Here is a 19,817-nt window from a genome sequence, read left to right as displayed (position 1 = left end):
ATCATCAACATGTTTACTAAGCATTTAATGGAGACAGGCAAGTTACACGATCAACAGAATTGGCAACACTGGACAAATTTTCAACCACAAGTCAAGTGCATGCTTCGGGTGTCAAACATGCTCCAAAAACAGGCAGTTAAAAGTAGCATGCTGTGCCTGTCACATTTCTATGCCATAATTCAAGTTTGCTGTCCTTTTGCAGCTGCAAAGTCATTGATATTCTTCAATATGTTGGGCCAAAGATGTCTAATGCATTGTGGTATTCTAGAATGGGTACCGGATTGAAGATTGTGTCCTTTATTTGAAGGTAGTGGGTGTCGGGGGCGGGGAGGGGTGGTGTAGAGAAAACTAATGGCAGTGATGAAAAAGGTAGACTGTGTTAAACGTATGAGGACATTTCACTGATCATTTGTGCTCTAATGCCTCTTGCAGTGGTCATTTAGGAGTCCTTGATGCTCCCCGCCATGAACTTCAGGCTGTGTGGCCAGATGAATGTGGCTGCAGGTCTTCATGCAGTAGCTGGCACAGCTCCCTTATTGTCTCCGTGATTAAGTGCAATCTTCTGATACACAGTTCCTGGCTAAAGTAAGAGGAGGACCACCTGAGTCGCATGAATTGTGTTCTCTGTATATTCTTTAGGGGAGGGCGGTGGTGGGGTGGGAGATAAGGGGCTGAATTTTTACTTCGAGGAGTGTGCAGAGTTGCGAGCAGGTCGGCAGTTAAAAGCGATGAAATTGACAGTGCGTCGGGAACCCGCCTTCATCCCGCCGACTTCCGCCTTTATCCCGCCGACTTCCGCCTTTAACTCGGGAACATTTCTCAGCGTGCCAGAGGCCTGCTCGGGAGAGGCGGGCGACCTCATTCAAGTATTTCAGAGCTTGTTAACAGTCTATTAAGAGGCTTTTTAACCTGAGGTTTCAGCGTTTACTGGTTGTGTATGGGATTCATGGGCTTCCTGAAACTCACCTGTCAAAGCAAGGCGAGAGCTCAGCGGCCATTGTGCGAGTTGAACAATTGACAGTTGAAATAATCACAAATACTCACACTTTACACCTGTTTCCTTGCCTAAGGCAAAGGTACTTGCTGACAGCATTTGTGCAGAGAATTTGCTTTCAGGAGTTTGCAGGTGATTTCTGCAACTTCAGAAGCCACTCTTACTACATTGCAAGTCACTCTCACTACATTGGAGGATTGTGCCTCTGATCTCCACTTTACCTGGCATCTATCAGATCAGCATGGGTGCCACTTATGCTGTTTCACCTTGGACCTCGGATTTGGAACAAGGTGAGTCCCAGCACCAACAACACCAGCAGCAGCAGCAACAACACCAACACCTGCAGCCTTTTCCTCACCGACCTGGTGCTCCACAGGAGAGGGGATGAGCACAGGGGTGCACCTTGCCGGAGGTGATACCCCCAACACAGTGTATATAGGCAGAGGATGAGCTTCCTGGACATGACTGAACACCAGTGCCTCAGGAGGCTCAGGTTATCGCGTCAGGTCATGTCAGACATTTGTAGCTTGCTGGAAGAAGGCCCGTTGCCGAGTGGACCTGGTGGACATGCCTTACCAGTGGCTGTCAAAGTCACCACCACCCTCAACCTCTTCACCTCAGGCTCCTTCCAGGGATCTGCAGCAGACATTTGCAGGATCTTGCAGTTGGCCGCCCACAAATGCATCACCAAGGTGATAGATCAAGCCACCCCCAGATCACCCAGGAGTGTTTGTGAACCGTAAGGCCTTCCACTCCCTCAAGGTGCAGCTCATCTGCAACCACAAAAAGATCATCATGCATGTGTGTGCCAGATTCCCAGGGAGCTGTCATGACTCTTTTGTCCTGCGCCAGTCCACCCTCCCTCAGCTCTTCGCACCACTGACCAGACTTACCAGCTGGTTGCTTGGGGACAAGAGCTAACCACTGAAGATGTGGCTGATGACACCCTTGAGGAGGCCAAGCAATGAGGCCGAGGAGCATTACAATGAAAGCCACATGATGATGAGATGTGTAATTGAGCAAGCAATCAGGATGCTTAAGATGCGCTTCAGATGCCTTGACAGATCTGGAGGAGTCCTTCAGTAGGCACCAGCCAGGGTCTACAGAATGATCGTCGTATGCTGCACGCTACACAACATAGCGCAGCAGCGAGGATTGGAGCTGTAGGAGGAGCAAAGTGCATAGCACAGAGCCTCTTCGGAGGAAGATGAGGAGGAGGATAAGGAACCTGAGGTGGAATGGCACCAGCAGCAACACATATTGCTACCTGGGAGGCCCGGGATGGCCTCATAATGACACGATTTAGTTAAGTTGCACCAGTGCACCCATATGGCACCCAGATGCTAAACCAACTTCCCCCTGCCCCCCACCCACCAACACCACAAAGCAGTCCTAAAATAACCAAACCATTCCTGGCACACACACACCCATTGCTCGAGGTTAAGTCATGTCTTATCATTCACTCCAACTGACAATGCTACTTCCCAGGTAGCAGGCAAAAATGGGAAAGTGGTGCAAAGAAATAAATTTATGTGGGTTATAAATAGAACTGAAACTTAACATCTTGGAAAACACCCATGTGTATAACATTATGCGTCTACAATGATGTCATTTGTCTTTTCCTAGTGCTTCTACAATGTGCATCCCCCGTTGCTTCAGCAGAGGTAGAGGCAGGCTGTTCACTTCCCTGCTCTGACTACTTAGACACTTTTGGCGGATGTCCTCTGGGTTTTGGAGCCTGTAAGGGCCCCGCCAAAGACTGCTCCTCTTGCAACTGTGCAGGGGCAGACTCAGCCATTGGATCTGAGGCAGCATGTGGGGCTCTGACTGATGGGGAGGCAACGGAGGAGAAATGGGAGTGCTTTGAGCAGAGCCCCCACTTCCATGTCCCCTCTCACCATCATCGATTTCATGGGCCACCTGCACTTCCCTGCTAGCAAGGAGCTGGAGAGTACCTTGCTGCACATCAGTGGGGCGATGAACGCCCAAGTCTAGGTTGGTATCCCTCCTAGATATGACGGCAATCAGAGTCTGCAAGCTGTTGCTCACAGCAAGCTTGGACTCATTTGACTGGCACATTTGGTGCTCTATACAGGGGGCCATCCTTTCCATGGAAGAGCACATCGTCGCCATCACCTGCGACATGGTGCTGCTCATGTTGGAGATGGACTCCTCCATTCTCCCTACAATCACACACATCGCGGCTGGAAAAGCTGCCAAAGCTTTATGCATTTGTTGCTGCTCCTCCAAGATCAGCCGCTTTGTCAATGGCCCCCCGAGGTTCAGCGTCTGCATCCAGCTGAGCAGAGCTTGGGAGTGTCCTGAGCCCGCTGACGAGGACTCTCCACTGCTGTCTCTGTCTCCACCATGCGCTCTTGCTCACTTGTAATGTGTGAGACACCAGGTGACAACATTACTCTCTCTTTCACACAGGACCCACCGACGTGTGCGTATCTGCACTGGTGCTGGGTGTGCATGGGTCATGTGACAGTGCACCCTCAGAGATTGCAGCTTCCTCTGAGGAGTCATCTTCCTCCTCTGGCTGGACAGTTGGGGGGGGGGGGGGCGGCGCTTGATGGATCTGTGTGAGAGATTAAAGACATGAATTAGAACTGTTATGATAAGAATATTGTAAGTTACCATTACGCACATGATCATATTTCACTGGCTGCTGACATATCACCATGAGTGACGGTTGTATGCCATGTGGCTGTATGATATTTAATTCTGGCACCAGATTGCTGGGAGTCCCCCTTTCTCCATCTCCCACCACCAGCAGCTCTGCAATTCTACTTATGTTGAGCGCCTCCTCCTCTGATGGCGTCAATGCAGTGGTGATTGGAGGTCCACCTCCAGTTCTCAGCCTCTCGCTGTTGTTCTGTGCTCTCTTCTCCTTCCAGGAGGGAAACAAGAGAACTTTGAATGAGAGTGATGGAATGAGTGTAAGGGATGAATGGGGTACATCTATAGAGGGTGACTATGAAGGAGTGGCGTGACATTGCCAAATTGCCTCCTTCGGTGCCATTACTTTCTATGATTGCATTAGGATGAGGGTGAGTGACAGTGGTGGATAGTCAGATGGGGTGTGAGTAGGTGCATAGACAGTGAGAGATGGGTGCACCTGCAAGGTAGGTTGGTGTGAGGAGTGATGTGCAGGAGTAGGCATGGGAAGGCAGAGTGATGGGGCTGGGGTGACACGCACAGCAGGATGTAGTTGAATGTGGCATTGTACTCACCTTTCCTGACCTCATGAGGTCATTAAATCAATTCCTGCACTGGATCCAGGAGTGGCTGACAGCAGTCCTGCTGCTCACTTCCTCGGCGATCTCCAGCCATGCCCTCTTTGTTTCAGCTACTCGTGTCTTCCTCCTGTCACCAGGGAAGAGGACCTCCTTGCGGGCTCTCACTCCCGCATGATTTCCAGGGAGGAATCACTAAACCTGGGCACAGCCTTTTGGCGGTGAGCCTGCATCTTTGCTTAGAAATGGTTAAACCTTCACAGTCAAACTAATTGGCCTATTTCACGGCAACAGCTAACTCAGGCCAACCTCTGGACCACCTCCAACAAGCTTCAACTCTCATCTGTCCATTGCCCCTTTAAATTGGTGAGCTGAAGTCAAGTCATCCGTGACATCATCAGACCCGCTCCAGTTAATTGGCCGGGAAACCCGCATCACTCATTCAATTGGAGCACTTATGTTGAAAAGAGACTGCAGAGCGCGCTAATGGAACATTCGGGATAGCGACCCGCTACATGGTGCCACCCCCACCACCCCACCTTACCCCCACCCACCGCACCCAACCCGATGCTAAGGTAAAAATACAGCCCAATATCTTGAAAGGCACATGCTCCCAAAACGCTGCCTTACTCTTCTTTTCTCCTGTTCCTCCTCCTCCTCAATAATAATGGCATACAATAGTATGCCCATTGGGAATTCCATAGCTGCTCCTGAGAGGTTCTCACTGAGGAGGGGAAATATCCCAGTCGTCTCACGGTCCCACAAGCAGTTAGAAGCAAGTCCATGGCTGCCTAGACTCAAAGCATATAATTACATTTCCAGTTTTAATTTACCCCTAGTGCATCATGAATGTAACTACAGGAAATTCTAGGCACCAACAACACTGGCCCTCATTTAAGTTAGATGTATAGGGATTCAGCAGATGGATCGCAGGGAGGGCCAAATCATGTTTGGAAATTTGGGTGCATCGTTCTTGAGGTGAAAAACTGGTGGAAATTCCTTCCATCCTAATTTGCTGGCCAGGAAAAAATTTTGCCTCATTTTAGACCCCAGAAATGCCAGTTTCTAGGCCATTAAGTTTACACTGAGTTTAATTTCAGCAAGATTGGTACATCTTTTGCAGAATGACTTACCTTTGTTCCCTTTAGTCCCCGAGGGCCATGGGCACCTGCTTCTCCTTCGCATTTGCAACATACATTGCAACATTCTTTTTCCACAACTGCATTCTGGAAAAACATGTAAGTTTATCAAATCTTTATGAAGTACTCATGCAAATTCACTGATGGATGATGAAATAAAAGCTACAATTTTTCATTTTAAAAAATCATTCTATTTGAGTCATGTAATATTAAGGGCTGCAGAGAGACATGATCTCAATCATGTGGTGTCATCCCCATAAAACATCTCCAACAGAAGCTGTCATGCATAGGCTACTGGCCAGCTGAAGGGTGGCACTCACAGAAGCCTGGAATCAAACAGCTCAAGCATCCTCTTTAGCAGGCTGTAGCAAGTATGTTGTTAGGCGATACCTATACAAGGGTTGAAATAGGGTAAAGAGGAATTCCATACACTGAACAGCAAAAGTTTTCACTGGACAGTAAACTCCTCATGGTTAAAGAATTCCACTTCTGCATTCACCAGCCAACAGCTTTTCCTCCATTAAAGTGAAAAGGCAGAAAATCCTTGTCTAGCAAGAGTCATAATGGCACAGAAGGAGGCCATTCGTTTGAAGAGGAGTGTAGAAGAGGAACTTCTATCTTTAAAGGCAGATCAACCCTGTCTAATGAAACAATATCTGGATGAGTTACCAACAATGAAAAATCAGAATCACCAGCAATGTTAGATGTACTTTAAAAAAAATTCCACTTGCTAAGGAAAACTGTTTTTCTCAGGGTTACGTACTATTTGTCTACGCAAAGCACTTCCAATATCCTCCATTTCAATTGATAGCTTTTGTTTGTATCCAAATCCTCTTCCAAACTCCACAAGAGAAATGTCATCAATATTCAGTGCACCCTCCAGAGCCACAGTGATGAGTGCATGGACTCCTGTAATTATAAAATTGCCATTTATTACATTATCCTACAGGTAGTTGAGTAGGACAAAAGATTCTAGTTGCATGGCTGGCCATTTTTAATTTAAGGAATAAAAATCAAATTATGTAGTGAACTATTGTACAGGTTTCCTTAACAGGAATGAAAGTCCAGACAAATTTACACAGAAGGGGAAAAATTGAGTCGCGCCGCCTTTGGGGCGCTAACTTCGCCGGGAAAAATTAGCGCCCCCACAGCCAAAATTCATCAGTAACACCCCAAGAGGGAAGGGGGGGCGCTACTGGAAACGCCCCGCCTCCCTCTTGGGGCGCTGCGAGGGAGTATCACGGCGCTATGTGCCGCGGTATTGCAGGCCTTCCTCCCCTTCTTAAAGGGAAGAGGCCTTGCGCAGTGTGACCCGGGGCCCAGCTGGGCCACCAGGGATCAGAGTGCCAGCAAAAGAGCCCGGCACTCAAGAGAAGTGCCGGGCTCACAGAGCGCAGCCGGCACTCCGCGGGGGGGCTGGTCAGGAGGCCGGGGATGGCAACGGGGCAGGTGCTAGCAGGCGGCCAGCAACAAAAATGGCCACCCGGCACCTCGCCTTTAATTAGCTCCGCCCTGGCCGCAGGTAGGCCCCCCTGATCCCGTCGGACATAGTGTCTGGCGGTAAGTCAGGGGGCACTACTGAAGATCGCGAGCGGGGCGCTGCGCACGGCGATGATGTCATTGCCGGCAGCGCAGCGCCACGGGGCGCTAACGATTACCGCCGCCTCTTAGGGCGCTAACAGGAGGCGCAGAGCAACCAAATTTTTAAGCCAATATACCTTAACTTAACTGTACAGTCATGTTACCTGTATTTCAAGCATTTATTTTATTTAAAAACTCTCCAAACAGGTTTACAGTCCTTTTGAGATAATAAGAAAGAATTATATATAAAAACATTTTAAAAAATGTTGTATGGAAATAATAAATAACAGGCGTCTGAACTCATTGCCTACAGTCATGGAACAAGAATGGCCGCCTGGGTCAGATATTCGAGCACAGCTGGTGCCTTTTGGAACTGGAACTGTGCATATATCACTATTTTGGTAGAGTAGGAGAAAATTGGGGAAATGAGTCAGAAAGCCTATTTGTCAAGGTCGAAGTGCTGTAGTCAAAAATGAGAGGACTTGTTACGTTTGATGGGATATAAATTAGATTAAATCTTTTCAGGTCTGGCCATAATCCATAATAAAATTCACCAGACTCTAAGGGGGGAATTTTAACATGGAAGAGCAAGTGGGTTTGGGAGTGGGTGGGTGGTTAAAGTCGGTGAAATTGACAGTGGCCTAGAAATTGGGTTTTGGCGCAGCAACGGCTTTAGCGCCGGAAGTTAGTGCCGGAGCTAAGTCGCGCTGGTCGGGCCAAAAATTCACTACTTCTGCGCCCAAACGGCTGCCGGCGCTGCTGAAAGCTGTTAGCGTCTGAAAACTGGCGCTATGCGCTGAATTTCGGCGCTATTCCGGCGCTGCGGCGCCCGCTGCGGTGTGGCAGGTTCGGGAAGTGCAGGCCTCCTCCTTCCCTTAAGGAGGACCTGCCTGCACCCGGCCGCGGCCCGCGATAATCTTATTAAAAATGAGCCCGGCACCTCGGACAAGTGCCGGGCTTGCTTCTGTTCCGGGGTGGGGGGGGGGGGAAGTCCGGGGAGGGAGCTGCGGCCAGGCGGGCGGCGGGAAAGCGGCCGGCCGCCGCGGGGCCTTTAATGCGCCGGCGCAAACTTGTGCAAGGCACCTCTGCCAGAACGTTGCTTGCGGCTGCCACGGGCGAGGCGGCCGCAAGTCAATTTCCCAGTTCGGGCGGGTTACCATGGCAACCGGGACGCTGCGCACACCGATGACGTCATCGGTGCCGGCGCAGCGCTACCGGTCTACCGCGGCGGAAGGGCCCCAGGCAATTTAGGCGCCGGCGCCAATTGCAGCGCTAGGCCCTCTAGCGCCGCAAAATCGGCGCTAAGGGCACTGAATTTCTAGGCCAGTGTGTCTTACCTGCTAGTGGAAAAGGGTGTTCACAGTACTTTTGCTGAAAGTTGACTTTCTACACTTTGGAGGTTTCTTCTACACTTTGGGATGTTTGATTTATCAGATTAGGGTGGGTGCCGCTTATGTTGCCTTAGATAGGACCTCACATGAGGACCAAGATGACCAGCAACAGCACCAGCAACAGCCTACTGGTCACAGACCTGTAGCTGAACAGGAGAGAGGGAGCAGCAGAGAGGTGCAGCTCGCAGGAAGGCATACCCGGGACACAGGGTCTACAGGCAGAGGATAAGCTTCCTCGACATGTCGGAACAGCAGTGTCTCAGGAGGCTCAGGTTGTCACGTCAGGCGGTTGCAGGCAACTGTAGCCTCCTACAAGAAGACCTGCTCCCTGCTGGACCTGGTGGCCATGTGTTGCCAGTGGCTGTCAAAGTCACCACCACCTTCAACTTTTTTGCCTCTGGATTGTTCCAGGGCTCAGCTGGAGCCATTTGCAGGATCTCCCAGTCAGCGGCCCATAAATGGATTAGGCAAGTTACTGATGGCTTGATTGCCAGGACAGGAAATTATGTTAACCTCACCTGTGATGATGCCAGTCAGATTGAGCGGACGCTCGGGTTTGCGGCTCTGGCCGGCTTCTCACAGGTACGGGGCATCATTGATTGCACGCATGTGGCAATCAAGGACCCCTAGATCACCCAGGCGTATTCATTAACTGCAAGGGCTTCCACTCCATCAATGTGCAATCACAAAAAGATCTTTATGCAGGTATGCACAAGATTCTCGACAGGGGCCATGATGCTTTTGTGTTGAGGCAGTCCGATCTCCATGACGTCTTCGCACCTGGAAGCAGAGTTAACGGGTGGCTGCTAGGAGACAAGGGATACCCACTTAAAATGTTGCTGATTACACCTCTCAGAAACCCAAAGAATGACAGCCAAGAGTGCTACAAGGAATGCCATATCATCACCAGATGTGTCATCGAACATGTCATTGGCATACTGAAGAAGTACTTCAGGTGCCTCGACAGATCTGGAGCCGCCCTTCATTACGCACCAGCCAGTGTGTCTATAATGGTCGTGGTGTGCTGCGCTTTGCACAGCATTTCACAGCAGCGGGGTTTACACCTGCAGGAGGATCAAGGCATAGAGCGCAGATCCTCTTCAGACAATTCCGAGGAGGAGGAGGAGGAAGGTGATGAGGACAATGCGCCACCAGCTACGTACATTGCTGCTCGGGATGCCCTGATTATTGTGAGGTTCACTTACGTTCCACCAGTAGAGCCATCTCACAACCACAAATAACAGCCACTTATCCACCGTCCCCTGTCACCCCCCACCACCACCCCACCCCCCCCAATGCCACTCACACAAAGCAGTTCTGCAAATAACCAACCACCCTTTTCACATCCTCCCATTGGTTGCCGTCAATTCATGTCTTCCCATTCATCATCAAGCAACTTAAAAGGCCACTTGCCAGCCAGAAACCAAGAATGGGCAAGATGAGAAAATGGTGCAAAAGAATAATATTTATGTGCTTCAAGTAAAGAACAAAGGCCTAGAAATTGAGTTTGCGCTGCGCCAGGGCTTTAGCGCCGGAAGTTAGCGCCGGCGCTAAGTCCCTTTGCGCGCGCCAAAAATTCAGTAGCGCCGCGCCCAAACGGCTGCCGGCGCTACTGAAGGGTTTTAGCGCCTGAAAACTGGCGCAACGCGCCGCATTGCGGCGCTATTCCGGCGCTGCGGCGCCCGCTGCGGTGCGGCAGGCTCGGGAAGTGCAGGCCTCCTCCTTCCGTTAAGGAGGAGCTGCCTGCACCCGGCCGCGGCCCGCGCAAATCTCCTCAAAAATGAGCCCGGCACCTCGGACAAGTGCCGGGCTTGCATCTGCTGGGGGGGGGGGGGGGGGAGAAGTCCGGGGAGGGAGCTGCGGGCAGGCGGCCGGCGGGAAAGCGGCCGGCCGCCGCGCCTCCTTAAAGCGCCGGCGCAGACTCCGGCAACACTCGTTTGCCGGAGTCTTAGTTGCGGCTGCCACTGGTGAGGCGGCCGCAACTGAATTTCGGCTTGGGGCCGGGTTACCACGGCAACCGGGACGCTGCGCACACCGATGACGTCATCGGTGCCGGCGCAGCGCTACCGGTCTACCGCCGCGGAAGGGCCCCAGGCAATTTAGGAACCGGCGCCAATTGCAGCGCTAGGCCCTCTAGCGCCGCAAAATCGGTGCTAAGGGCACTGAATTTCTAGGCCAAAAACTTAACAATATAGCAATGTCTAGGATACCCATGTGCATACCCTTGTACAACTACAAATCTGTAATCTTCCTTTTCCTAGTGCTCCTATGTGCTACAACCCCTGTGGTTCCAGCAGAGGTAGAGGCAGGCTGCTGAGATCCCTGCTCTGACTGTTGAAATTCTCTTGGCCAACGTCCTTTGGGCTTTAGAGCCCGTGAGGGCCCCACCAAAGCCTGCTCTGCCTGCACCTGTGCAGGGGCAGATTCAGCCACCAGGACACAAAGCATCATGTCTAATGGGGGGACGGGCAATGGATGAGAAGTGGAAGCACTTTGAGTGGAGTCCCCACTTCCATGCCCCCCTTTGCCGTCTTCCCTCTCATGGTCCAGCTGCACTTCACTGCTACCACTCTGCTGGAGAGCACTTTACTGCAGATCAGTGGAGCGCTGCAAGGCCAAGTCTAGCGTATCTGTCATCCTGTTTAAGGTGGCATCCAGAGTCTGCAAGCCCTTGGTCAAGGCCTGCATGGACTCGTGTGATTGCTGCATTTGATGTTCCATGCAGTTGGTCAGTCTATCCATGTAAAACGACATCATTGCAGTGCCGTGTGACATCAACCCACTCATGCTTGAGGTGGACTCCTCCAATCGCTCTGCAATCGTGGACAGTGTGTTTGAAGGCCTGTCAATACATCGCACATTCTCTGCTGCTGCTCAATGATTAAGTGTCTTCATCGATGGCCCCCCAGTAGATCCTAAACTACAACATGGTAGGTTGTTGTATTTGAAGATGAGCAGGCTCATTTTTCCAAAGCAGCAGATGGAGTCATATGCTTCCGCATGTAATGTCTGGGCAATGCTATAATTCAGGAAACACCTAAATTACAGCATGAACAGAGCACAAGACAACTTAATCAGTCAAAAATATATACATTTGACTTAGGTGGACCTCAACTGGCTGAATGTTTAGGGGGAAAAATTCGGTTGCTTTGCACCTCCCGTTACCGCCCCAAGAGGGCGCTAATGGGGCGCAAAGCAACTAGTGTCCGGGCGCGGCGATGTTTGCGCCGCTCGTGAAATTGACCAGACATTTTGCGGTGGTGCTAAACACTACTGCCACGATCTCCTGCGTCCGCAGATCATAGCGCCCAGGACCGGATATTGAGTGGCACCCCCTGCCTTACCGCCTGCCGCTAGCAATGACAGGCTGAGGGGAGTGTTTTGCAGTCGGGAAGGGACTGGGGGAGCGCTATTTAAAGGTGACCGCTTCCTGCCTTTTTTTATCAGCGACATTTTTGCACCACGCATTCTGAGAGAGAGAGACTTCTGGAGAGATTCAACGCTGTGTGAAGGAGTTTTGGGTACTGAGCAGCACTTTGCAGGTTCATTTTAATTTGATCTTCCTTGCATCAATTTAGAAGAGACTATGGGGGCTGCACTCTGAGCTCTTTCCCTGGGCCTCTCCATTTTTCTTTCCAGCTGATTTGATTTACAGGTCTCTCCAGGCTGAGATTCAAGGCTGCAATGAGCAGGGTGTGAATGGAGAGCAAGATCGACCCTCCCCTTTAAGAACTGGCCGGCGCCAGTGTGTCTGTGTTCCATTGCTGACTGGCATCACATGAGCTTCGCCAGCGCTCTGAGGTAGCGCCTCGCTCCTCGGCGTTAGCGCCTTAAGAGAGGTGTGTAGCGCCTGATTTAATGCTCCAATCACCTCTAGGGGTGATAGAAGCCAAGTTTGCAGTCGGAGGCGATAATTAGCGCCATGCACTAAACTTTGTACCCGGCCGATAATTGTGCCCCAAACGGGGTGATACCGAATTTCTCCTCCTTAGTGTGTGGAAAACAATTTGTTTTACCTTTCATTTTCTAATCATATTTTATATTTTCAGCACTAATATACATTATTTGAAGTATGAACTATTAAATACCAAGGCCTAGAAATTCAGTTTGGGCCCGCCAGCTGGCTAGCGCCCAAAAGTTAGCGCTGGGCGCGGAGCCAGTTGCGACCATCAGAAATTCAGTTTTAGCGCCCCAAGTCGGAACCGGGCGCTATTCCAGGGTGTGCCCGCCCCCGCTTGGGGCGCTGAAACTGAATTTCAGCGCTCTAGCTGCCGCTGCGCCACCCGATGCGGTGCGGCAGGCTGCGGTACTGCAGGCCTCCTCCTTCTCTTAAGGAGGAGGTGCCTGCAACGGCCGGAGCCCCAATCGCGAGTGCCGGCAAAAGAGCCCGGCACAACGGAGAAGTGCCGGGCTCCACGGAAACCAGCCGGCAATGCCGCGGGGGGGGGGGGTGGAGGAGGCTGGGGAAGGAGGTGCGGGCAGGCGGCTGCCGAAAAAGCGGCCGGCCGCACCTCCACCTTAAAGCGATCCCGCTAAGGCTGCAGTAAGGACCCGGTCTCCCGATGTTGTTAGCGGCCGTCACGGAAGAGGCGGCCGCTACTGAAGATGGGGGTCGGGGCGGTAGCGGGGCGGAACCGGGGCACTGCGCACACCGATGACGTCATCGGTGCCGGCGCAGCGCTACCGGCTACCGCCGCCATTACCGCGGCCCTGAAAATCAGCGCTACCACCCCTACTGGCGCAGAAGCCCTCTTTGGGCTGTAACTGGGCGCAAAGCCCACCGAATTTCTAGGCCCAATTGTCCATGTCTTTGAATTTTACTCTTTTCATCAAGGTGTACTGCCTTTCTACAAACTTAAGACATTTTACTTAATGCAGCCTACAAATTATTTGCTGCCTTTATAGCAAATATTTTTCCACTACAGTTGTGAAGCTAACAGTCTTATGGTTCCCAAGATCATGCTTCTGACCCTTTTTGAATGACTGAAATAGCATGAGGTGTTTTATAGTTTTCTAGTACTGTGCAATGAGAAAAAATTGTAATTTCCACCAGCAGTTTTTTTTCAATAACTAATATTTTAAATTTTTAAAAATTATTTTTGAATCTATATATATAAAAGAGCTCTTCTGTCTGTCTGTCCTGATGTCTGTCCCGATGTCTGTCTGTCCGTCCATTCTCTATACGTTTGAAAGTTACAGAGCGTACCGACGTGCGCGTCGCCTCAAAAGAAAGCTTGCGATTCCGGACCGGTCGTAGGCGTATTTACGTTTCGGCCGGACAAAAATCCCGCCCGCGGTATCCCAAAAACATTCAGCGTTCCGCTCATTAGCATCTCATTAGTGACCGTGTGACATCGAGGTCCACCAATCGGACGGCGGGTTCCTTCCTACAGTTGAGTGTCGAGTGACTCGACGATTGACCAATCCTACGCTTCGGTGACCTGACCGGTCGACCAATCGGTGCGTGTGTGGGCGGGCCTTATCCTTCTGAACCGAGGTGAGTGGACGCCATCTTGATTTTTCACAATTTTTTCCCCCACACTTTCTGTGTGTTAGGGAACTAAGGTAAATATTTTAATGATGTGTTAGGGAATTAAATAACAATTTAATGGGGGGGGGGAGAGCCTCGGGAAATCGCGGGGGGGGGGAGAGCCTCGGGAAATCGCGGGGGGGGGGGGGAGAGCCTCGGGAAATCGCGGGGGGGGGGGGAGAGCCTCGGGAAATCGTGGGGGGGGAGAGCCTCGGGAAATCGCGGGGGGGAGAGCCTCGGGAAATCGCGGGGGGTGTGGGGAGAGCCTCGGGAAATCGCGGGGGGCTCGCGCCGCCCGCACTGACCGCGCATGCGCCGCCCGCACTGACCGCGCATGCGCCGCCCGCACTGACCACGCATGCGCCGCCCGCACTGACCGCGCATGCGCCGCCCGCCCGCCCACAGTGGCCGTCCATCAGCCGCGCGATACGCGGGGGACCTCAGCTCCGGACCTCAGGCGCTAGGCAGGGGGAGGGGCCGGAGAGAGGGACAGAGGGGAGTGGGGGAGCAGGGGAGGGAGGGAGATGAGGGGAGGGGAGGGAGATGAGGGGAGGGGAGGGAGGGATAGGACAGGGAGATGACATGACAGGGAGAGGGGGGACACACAGGGGCAGGGAGACCAAGAGCCCCAAAATTGCCCTCGCAACGCGGGGCTCCCCAGCTAGTACTTTATACATGGTCCTGATTCTTTACAAATATTCAAGTGCTCTAGCTATTAAATACTCATCTTATTCATGACCTCCATTATTTCCATCAATTCCAATACATTCATCACCTTTCCTATTGCCAGAATGGAAATATTAATATTTCTGCAAAATATTCTTAATTAGTGCAAGTCATTTAAATTTCTCTACATGATTTTCTTTCCTCACTATTTCACTATGTAATGCATAAAAGGCCTCAATTGTTCCTTAATACTTTGTTTGTTTAAAATTATTTAGATATGTTCGTAATTTATTTACCGTCCACTGCAATTTTTATCCAATTTTCTTTTTTCACACCTTATTTTCTCTTCACTTTTACTTTTAGATATTTTTACAAGCTTCCCCATCCACATTTCCTTAAATATTTTAAATATTCTTGCTTTTGTTATTTTTTTCCCCTTTATTTAAACATTTGGGTCTAGATTTTATATTAGCGAGAATACAGTGAAAATATGTATGCTTTTCATTCTGTTAAGGTATGGTTTAATGTTCTCTAGTCCGAACACTGTTACATGGTGTTCAAATGCAATAGTCCAAGTTGATGTGCGCTTGTATTTCAAATGAAAGTCACCAAAATTCAGCCATTCTTTTTCAATTTTTCGAAAGTGACTTCAAACTTTCATTCAGAAAATTAAAAAAACACAAATATTCTAGTAACATTATAAAATAATACTGTTGGTAATATATAGTAAAGACTATTTAAAAAATCGTCTTGTCTACTGGTGTGTTGATGAATTTAGATCTTTTTTCCTCCACTCCTCTTCTGGTGTACTGTTTCTCTGGTGCCAGCAGCCCTCATTTTGGGTGTTGGCAGTATATCGTGGGAGGCATCATAGAGGAGTTTATTCCTGTCCTCAGTCAACATCCATCAGATCAGAAGTCACTGGATGACAATAAGGCACAGAATTTTGGCTGATTTGTCACCTCCATAGTTTAAGAATGCTGAGGTCATTTGCAGTGCCCTAACTGCCACCTGATCAAGTAACTCAGCACAGGTATGAGTTGAACTTCCTAATCTGTATACCTCTAGAACCATATCATGTTGGTATACTTATCCAGATTTCAAATACATGTTTTTAATAGACCTAGTGGGGGTGATTTTCAACTGCCGGCTGCCTGTTCATCATCTGAAAAATGGCTGGCCAGCAACTGAAAATCATGAGGGGGCCCCTTGACCACCCCATTAATGCCCAAGTCCTGCCCGATGCAATTTTCAGGCAGTCTGTAAATGGGCGAACTACTCAACTGCCTGAAACAGGCAGTAGTCTTTATATGCAAACCATGGTCCTACGCTAGTTGTAAGACCCAGATTGAAATTTTCAGGAACAGATGGGTGGGACAAGTGTCACACACGCTCCTTAAAGGGACCACTGGAGACCACACAAAAAAAACAGCCTACGAAACTTTAAATTCTTTTTGGCGGGTCCAGGAGGAGCAGGAGTGCTCCTTGTTCTCGTTCCCCCTCCCTTCTTCCCCACCGCCTGCTCCCGCCGCCCCCCCCTCGGGCTTTACAGCGGCACCAATGGGCGAGCAGCGCAGCAACTCCGACTACTTTGCGCCCATTCCAGCAGAAGTTGAAGTATGCCTCCAGTGACTCTGATAAAATTTGGATAAATAAATAACATCTTTACCTTTTTCTCTGAGACTTTTGGTTGTTTTTTTAAACCTCTCTTTGGTGCCATCCAAGCCATCTGTAAATATAAGTATCACCTGCAAAGAAATCATGTTGAAATATATTTATTGTAAATTGTTTACTCTTCAAGTAACACATTTAGTGAACAGGAAACTGATTTAATGCCAATGCTGCTAAGGCAGGCAGGTATCATGTGATAATTCCCAAACATGTAATAGGAGGCTGAATCTAATTGATCTCACTTGTTGAATGGAAAAATGGTAGGGCCGATTATAACTCGGTCTGCCAGGCGAGAACGAGGCAGTAGTTGCCCTAAAATCGGAATGCTGCACTTACCGCCCTGTTCCTCCTCCGAGGCCACCCATCAACCATTTTGTCCAAGACCTTTACAAGGGTAGCCCAGACGCCTGCTTGAATCAGGTGGGAGCCTCATTAAATTATGCAAATCGGGGTCCTAGAATGCACAAAGGATCCCAATTGCAATTTTGAGGTACAAATGGGCAGAGCTGCACTGCGCCACACCCCGTCCATTTGTAGTGGGCTGTGAGTGTCTGAACCAGCGGTCCTCAAAGGACTCTTTCTTCTCCACCCCCTACCGGCTCCATCTGTTGGACAGCTCAGCCTGGAAGCCGACTGATTTTCCGCCCTCCCAGAACCAATGAGCTGCAGCCGTCCGCCCATTCTCCGACAATAGTTAAATTCAGCCCTGGTGTGTTGTAACTAGGAAAGTGCAGCTGAGCTGCTTTGTGTTGTGTATGTACCTTTAAGAGAGAACTTCTTTTATACTGTAGTACCGGCAGTGACCACACCTGTATATAAAGCCGTAGCAGGCTTCTGTACTTTCAGTTCCAGCATACCCTCTGTTCAGTAAACACCTGTTATTACCGTTCTCCTGCAGTCCGTGTGTTATTGATACGCGGACACTACAGTGGCGACGAGCAGGTTCAAACACACCTGCAGTACTGCATCACCTCACGGGGATCCATCCCTGAAAAGAAGCTTCTTGGAGGTCGAAGCCAGAGCAACGGGCGTCGACCGTGGGCAACCACCCAGTGATCCATCGGAGTTCAGTGAATCGCAGGGGAAGCTGTGGAGAGCTGGGCTTGGCTCCCCAGTCAAGGTGTTCCAGCAAATCGTGCTGGTAGCAGGTAGTGCGCTGACCCTTCCGGACTGCGGCGGGCTTGAGCTCGATCGAGCAGCTCTGCAAGGGGGCCGTGCAGCGTCGTCGGGAAGGAAAAGAGAGAGAGAGGGTGGAGCGCACAGGGCGCGGTCGGTGCTCAAGAGCCGGGCAGTGTTAGAGAAAATAAAAGAGGGGAAGGAAAAGAGACGCGCAGTGGACAGCATCAAAGAAGAATAAAACTAAGGAATTTAACTAACAAAAGAGAGACGCGCCGAAGCCGCGGGGCGCCGCCATTACTAATTAGAACGCTAGGAGCAGCATTGGCAGCAAGGGGAAGAAGGAAAAGCGCGGGAGGCGCCATTTTAATCCATTGGGGAAGAAGGAAAAGCGCGGGAGGCGCCATTTTAAACCACCCAAGATGCCGAAGAGTGGCAGTATCACTGCTTTCGACAACGAAATAGAAGACTGGACCACGTATGTGGAAAGAATTGAAGTGTACTGCAAGGCAAATGGGGTGGCCGATGAAAAGAAGGCATCGGTATTATTAAATTTGATGGGCGCGAGAACGTACCGCCTATTGCGGAATTTAATTACCCCAGCTAAACCAATGGAGAAAAGCTTTGAAGAGATTGTCAATATCTTACAGGAACATCTAAACCCTACACCGCTGCTGATAGCAGAAAGATTCAAGTTCCATAAAAGAAACCAGAACAAAGATGAGAGTAATGCTGACTATCTTACGGAACTACGCAAGTTATCGAAGCACTGCCAGTTCGGAGCAGGACTGGCAGATACCTTAAGGGATAGGTTTGTCTGTGGGCTCCAGAGTGAAGGAACCCAGAAACGACTACTTTCGGAAAAGGATCTTACGCTAGAAAAGGCTTTCAGCATGGCAGTATCCTACGAAGCAGCAGCACGGGGAGCTGCGGAAATACAACAGAAACCGCAAGAATATAGCACCAACGAAATGGCATATGGAGCAGAAAAGTGCTATCGCTGCGGCAGAACAACCCATGACCAGAAGGACTGCTGGTTTAAGGACAAAGTATGCAGGCAATGTGGAAAAGTGGGACACATAGCACGAGTCTGCAGGTCGGGAAAGAAAACCAACACTACAAGAACTACTAAGGAAAAGTACAAGAAAGTAAAAAAAATGACAGACAGTAGTTCAGAAGATCAGGAGAGTGATAATGACTCCAGGAGCAGGAGACTAAGTTGTCTAAAGTTACACAACATGGTCGCAAAGGAGGATCATCGAACCATTTGGGTCACCCTCATGATAGCAGGGTCCCAAGTAAAGATGGAATTGGACACAGGATCAGCCCTAACAGTCATGAATCGACGAGACTATGAGCGGCTATTCTCACACATACCCTTGAAGGACACGTCCATTGTATTGAAGACATATACGGGGCAAAAATTCTACCCCAGGGGAAAATAAGGGTGCCCGTTAAATACAACGGCAAGGAAACACAGAAACTGTATCTCTATATACTACAAGATGGAGAACCACCATTATTGGGACGTGAATGGATCCAAAAAATACAATTGGATTGGCATTCCATTCAGGTGCTAACTGTGGCTGACAAAAAGGATGACGACATCACACCTGGACGACTGTCAAAAATTCTAACTGACGCTAAAGAGGTGTTCCAGCAAGGACTTGGGGCTCTAAAAGGAATAACGGCAATGATAAAAAATGAAGATAACGCAAACCCAAAATTTTTTAAGGCCAGACCGGTACTATACGCGACCCGCCCGGCCATCAAAGCAGAGCTGGAGGGTCTGGAGCATTCGGGTGTGCTGTCCAAGGTGGACTGGAGCGAGTGGGCCACACCCATCGTTCCTGTAATGAAGAAATCATTGAGCAGCATGCCTGGGGAGCCGAAGAAGGTTCGCATCTGTGGGGACTTTAAGGTAACTGTGAACCCAGTCCTGCACACAGTACAATATCCACTTCCGCGGATAGAAGATATTTTCGCCTCGCTATCTGGAGGGAAACGCTTTACGAAGATTGATCTGGCCCAAGCGTATCTACAAATGGAGATAGAAGAAGCATCTAGAAAATACCTCACGATAAACACTCACAAAGGTCTTTACCAGTACAACTGACTGGTATTCGGGGTAGCATCAGCTCCGGCTATTTGGCAGAGGGCGATGGAACAAGTCCTGCAAGGGGTCCCGGGGACCCAGTGTTATTTGGACGACATCCTGGTTACGGGCGAAAATGACAGTGAACACCTTGCCAACCTGGAGCAGGTGCTCACTAGATTACACGAATATGGGCTACGAGCCAACCGCCCCAAATGCGAGTTTTTCAGGAAACAAATCTCGTATTGTGGCCACATGATTGATGAAGAGGGGTTACATAAGTCCCCAGACAAGATTGAGGCAGTAGTCAAGGCTCCAGCACCAGAAAATGTGTCGCAACTGAGGTCGTTCCTCGGGTTGGTGAACTACTACCATAAGTTCTTGCCAAATTTATC

The 19,817-nt window shown here is 50.0% G+C and overlaps 1 protein-coding gene across 1 annotated transcript in view; it reads right to left on the bottom strand.

Annotated features, from left to right (window-relative positions):
- LOC147117767 (collagen alpha-6(VI) chain-like) overlaps positions 1-19,817 on the bottom strand; it is a 206,573-nt gene that overhangs the window by 136,888 nt on the left and 49,868 nt on the right. The window contains exons 5-7 of the mRNA XM_085989029.1: positions 16,210-16,288; positions 6,136-6,281; positions 5,367-5,459 (exon numbers count right to left, since the gene is read on the bottom strand). Of these exons, the coding sequence (XP_085845155.1) occupies positions 5,367-5,459; positions 6,136-6,281; positions 16,210-16,288 (318 nt within the window). The remainder of the gene's footprint in view (positions 1-5,366; positions 5,460-6,135; positions 6,282-16,209; positions 16,289-19,817) is intronic.

This window comes from Somniosus microcephalus, chromosome 5, assembly GCF_052327205.1.
Source record: "Somniosus microcephalus isolate GS21.2 chromosome 5, FLI_Smic_1.0, whole genome shotgun sequence".
In the NCBI taxonomy this organism is placed as follows: Eukaryota; Metazoa; Chordata; class Chondrichthyes; order Squaliformes; family Somniosidae; genus Somniosus; species Somniosus microcephalus.
This window is presented reverse-complemented; position numbering and strand designations above follow the sequence as displayed.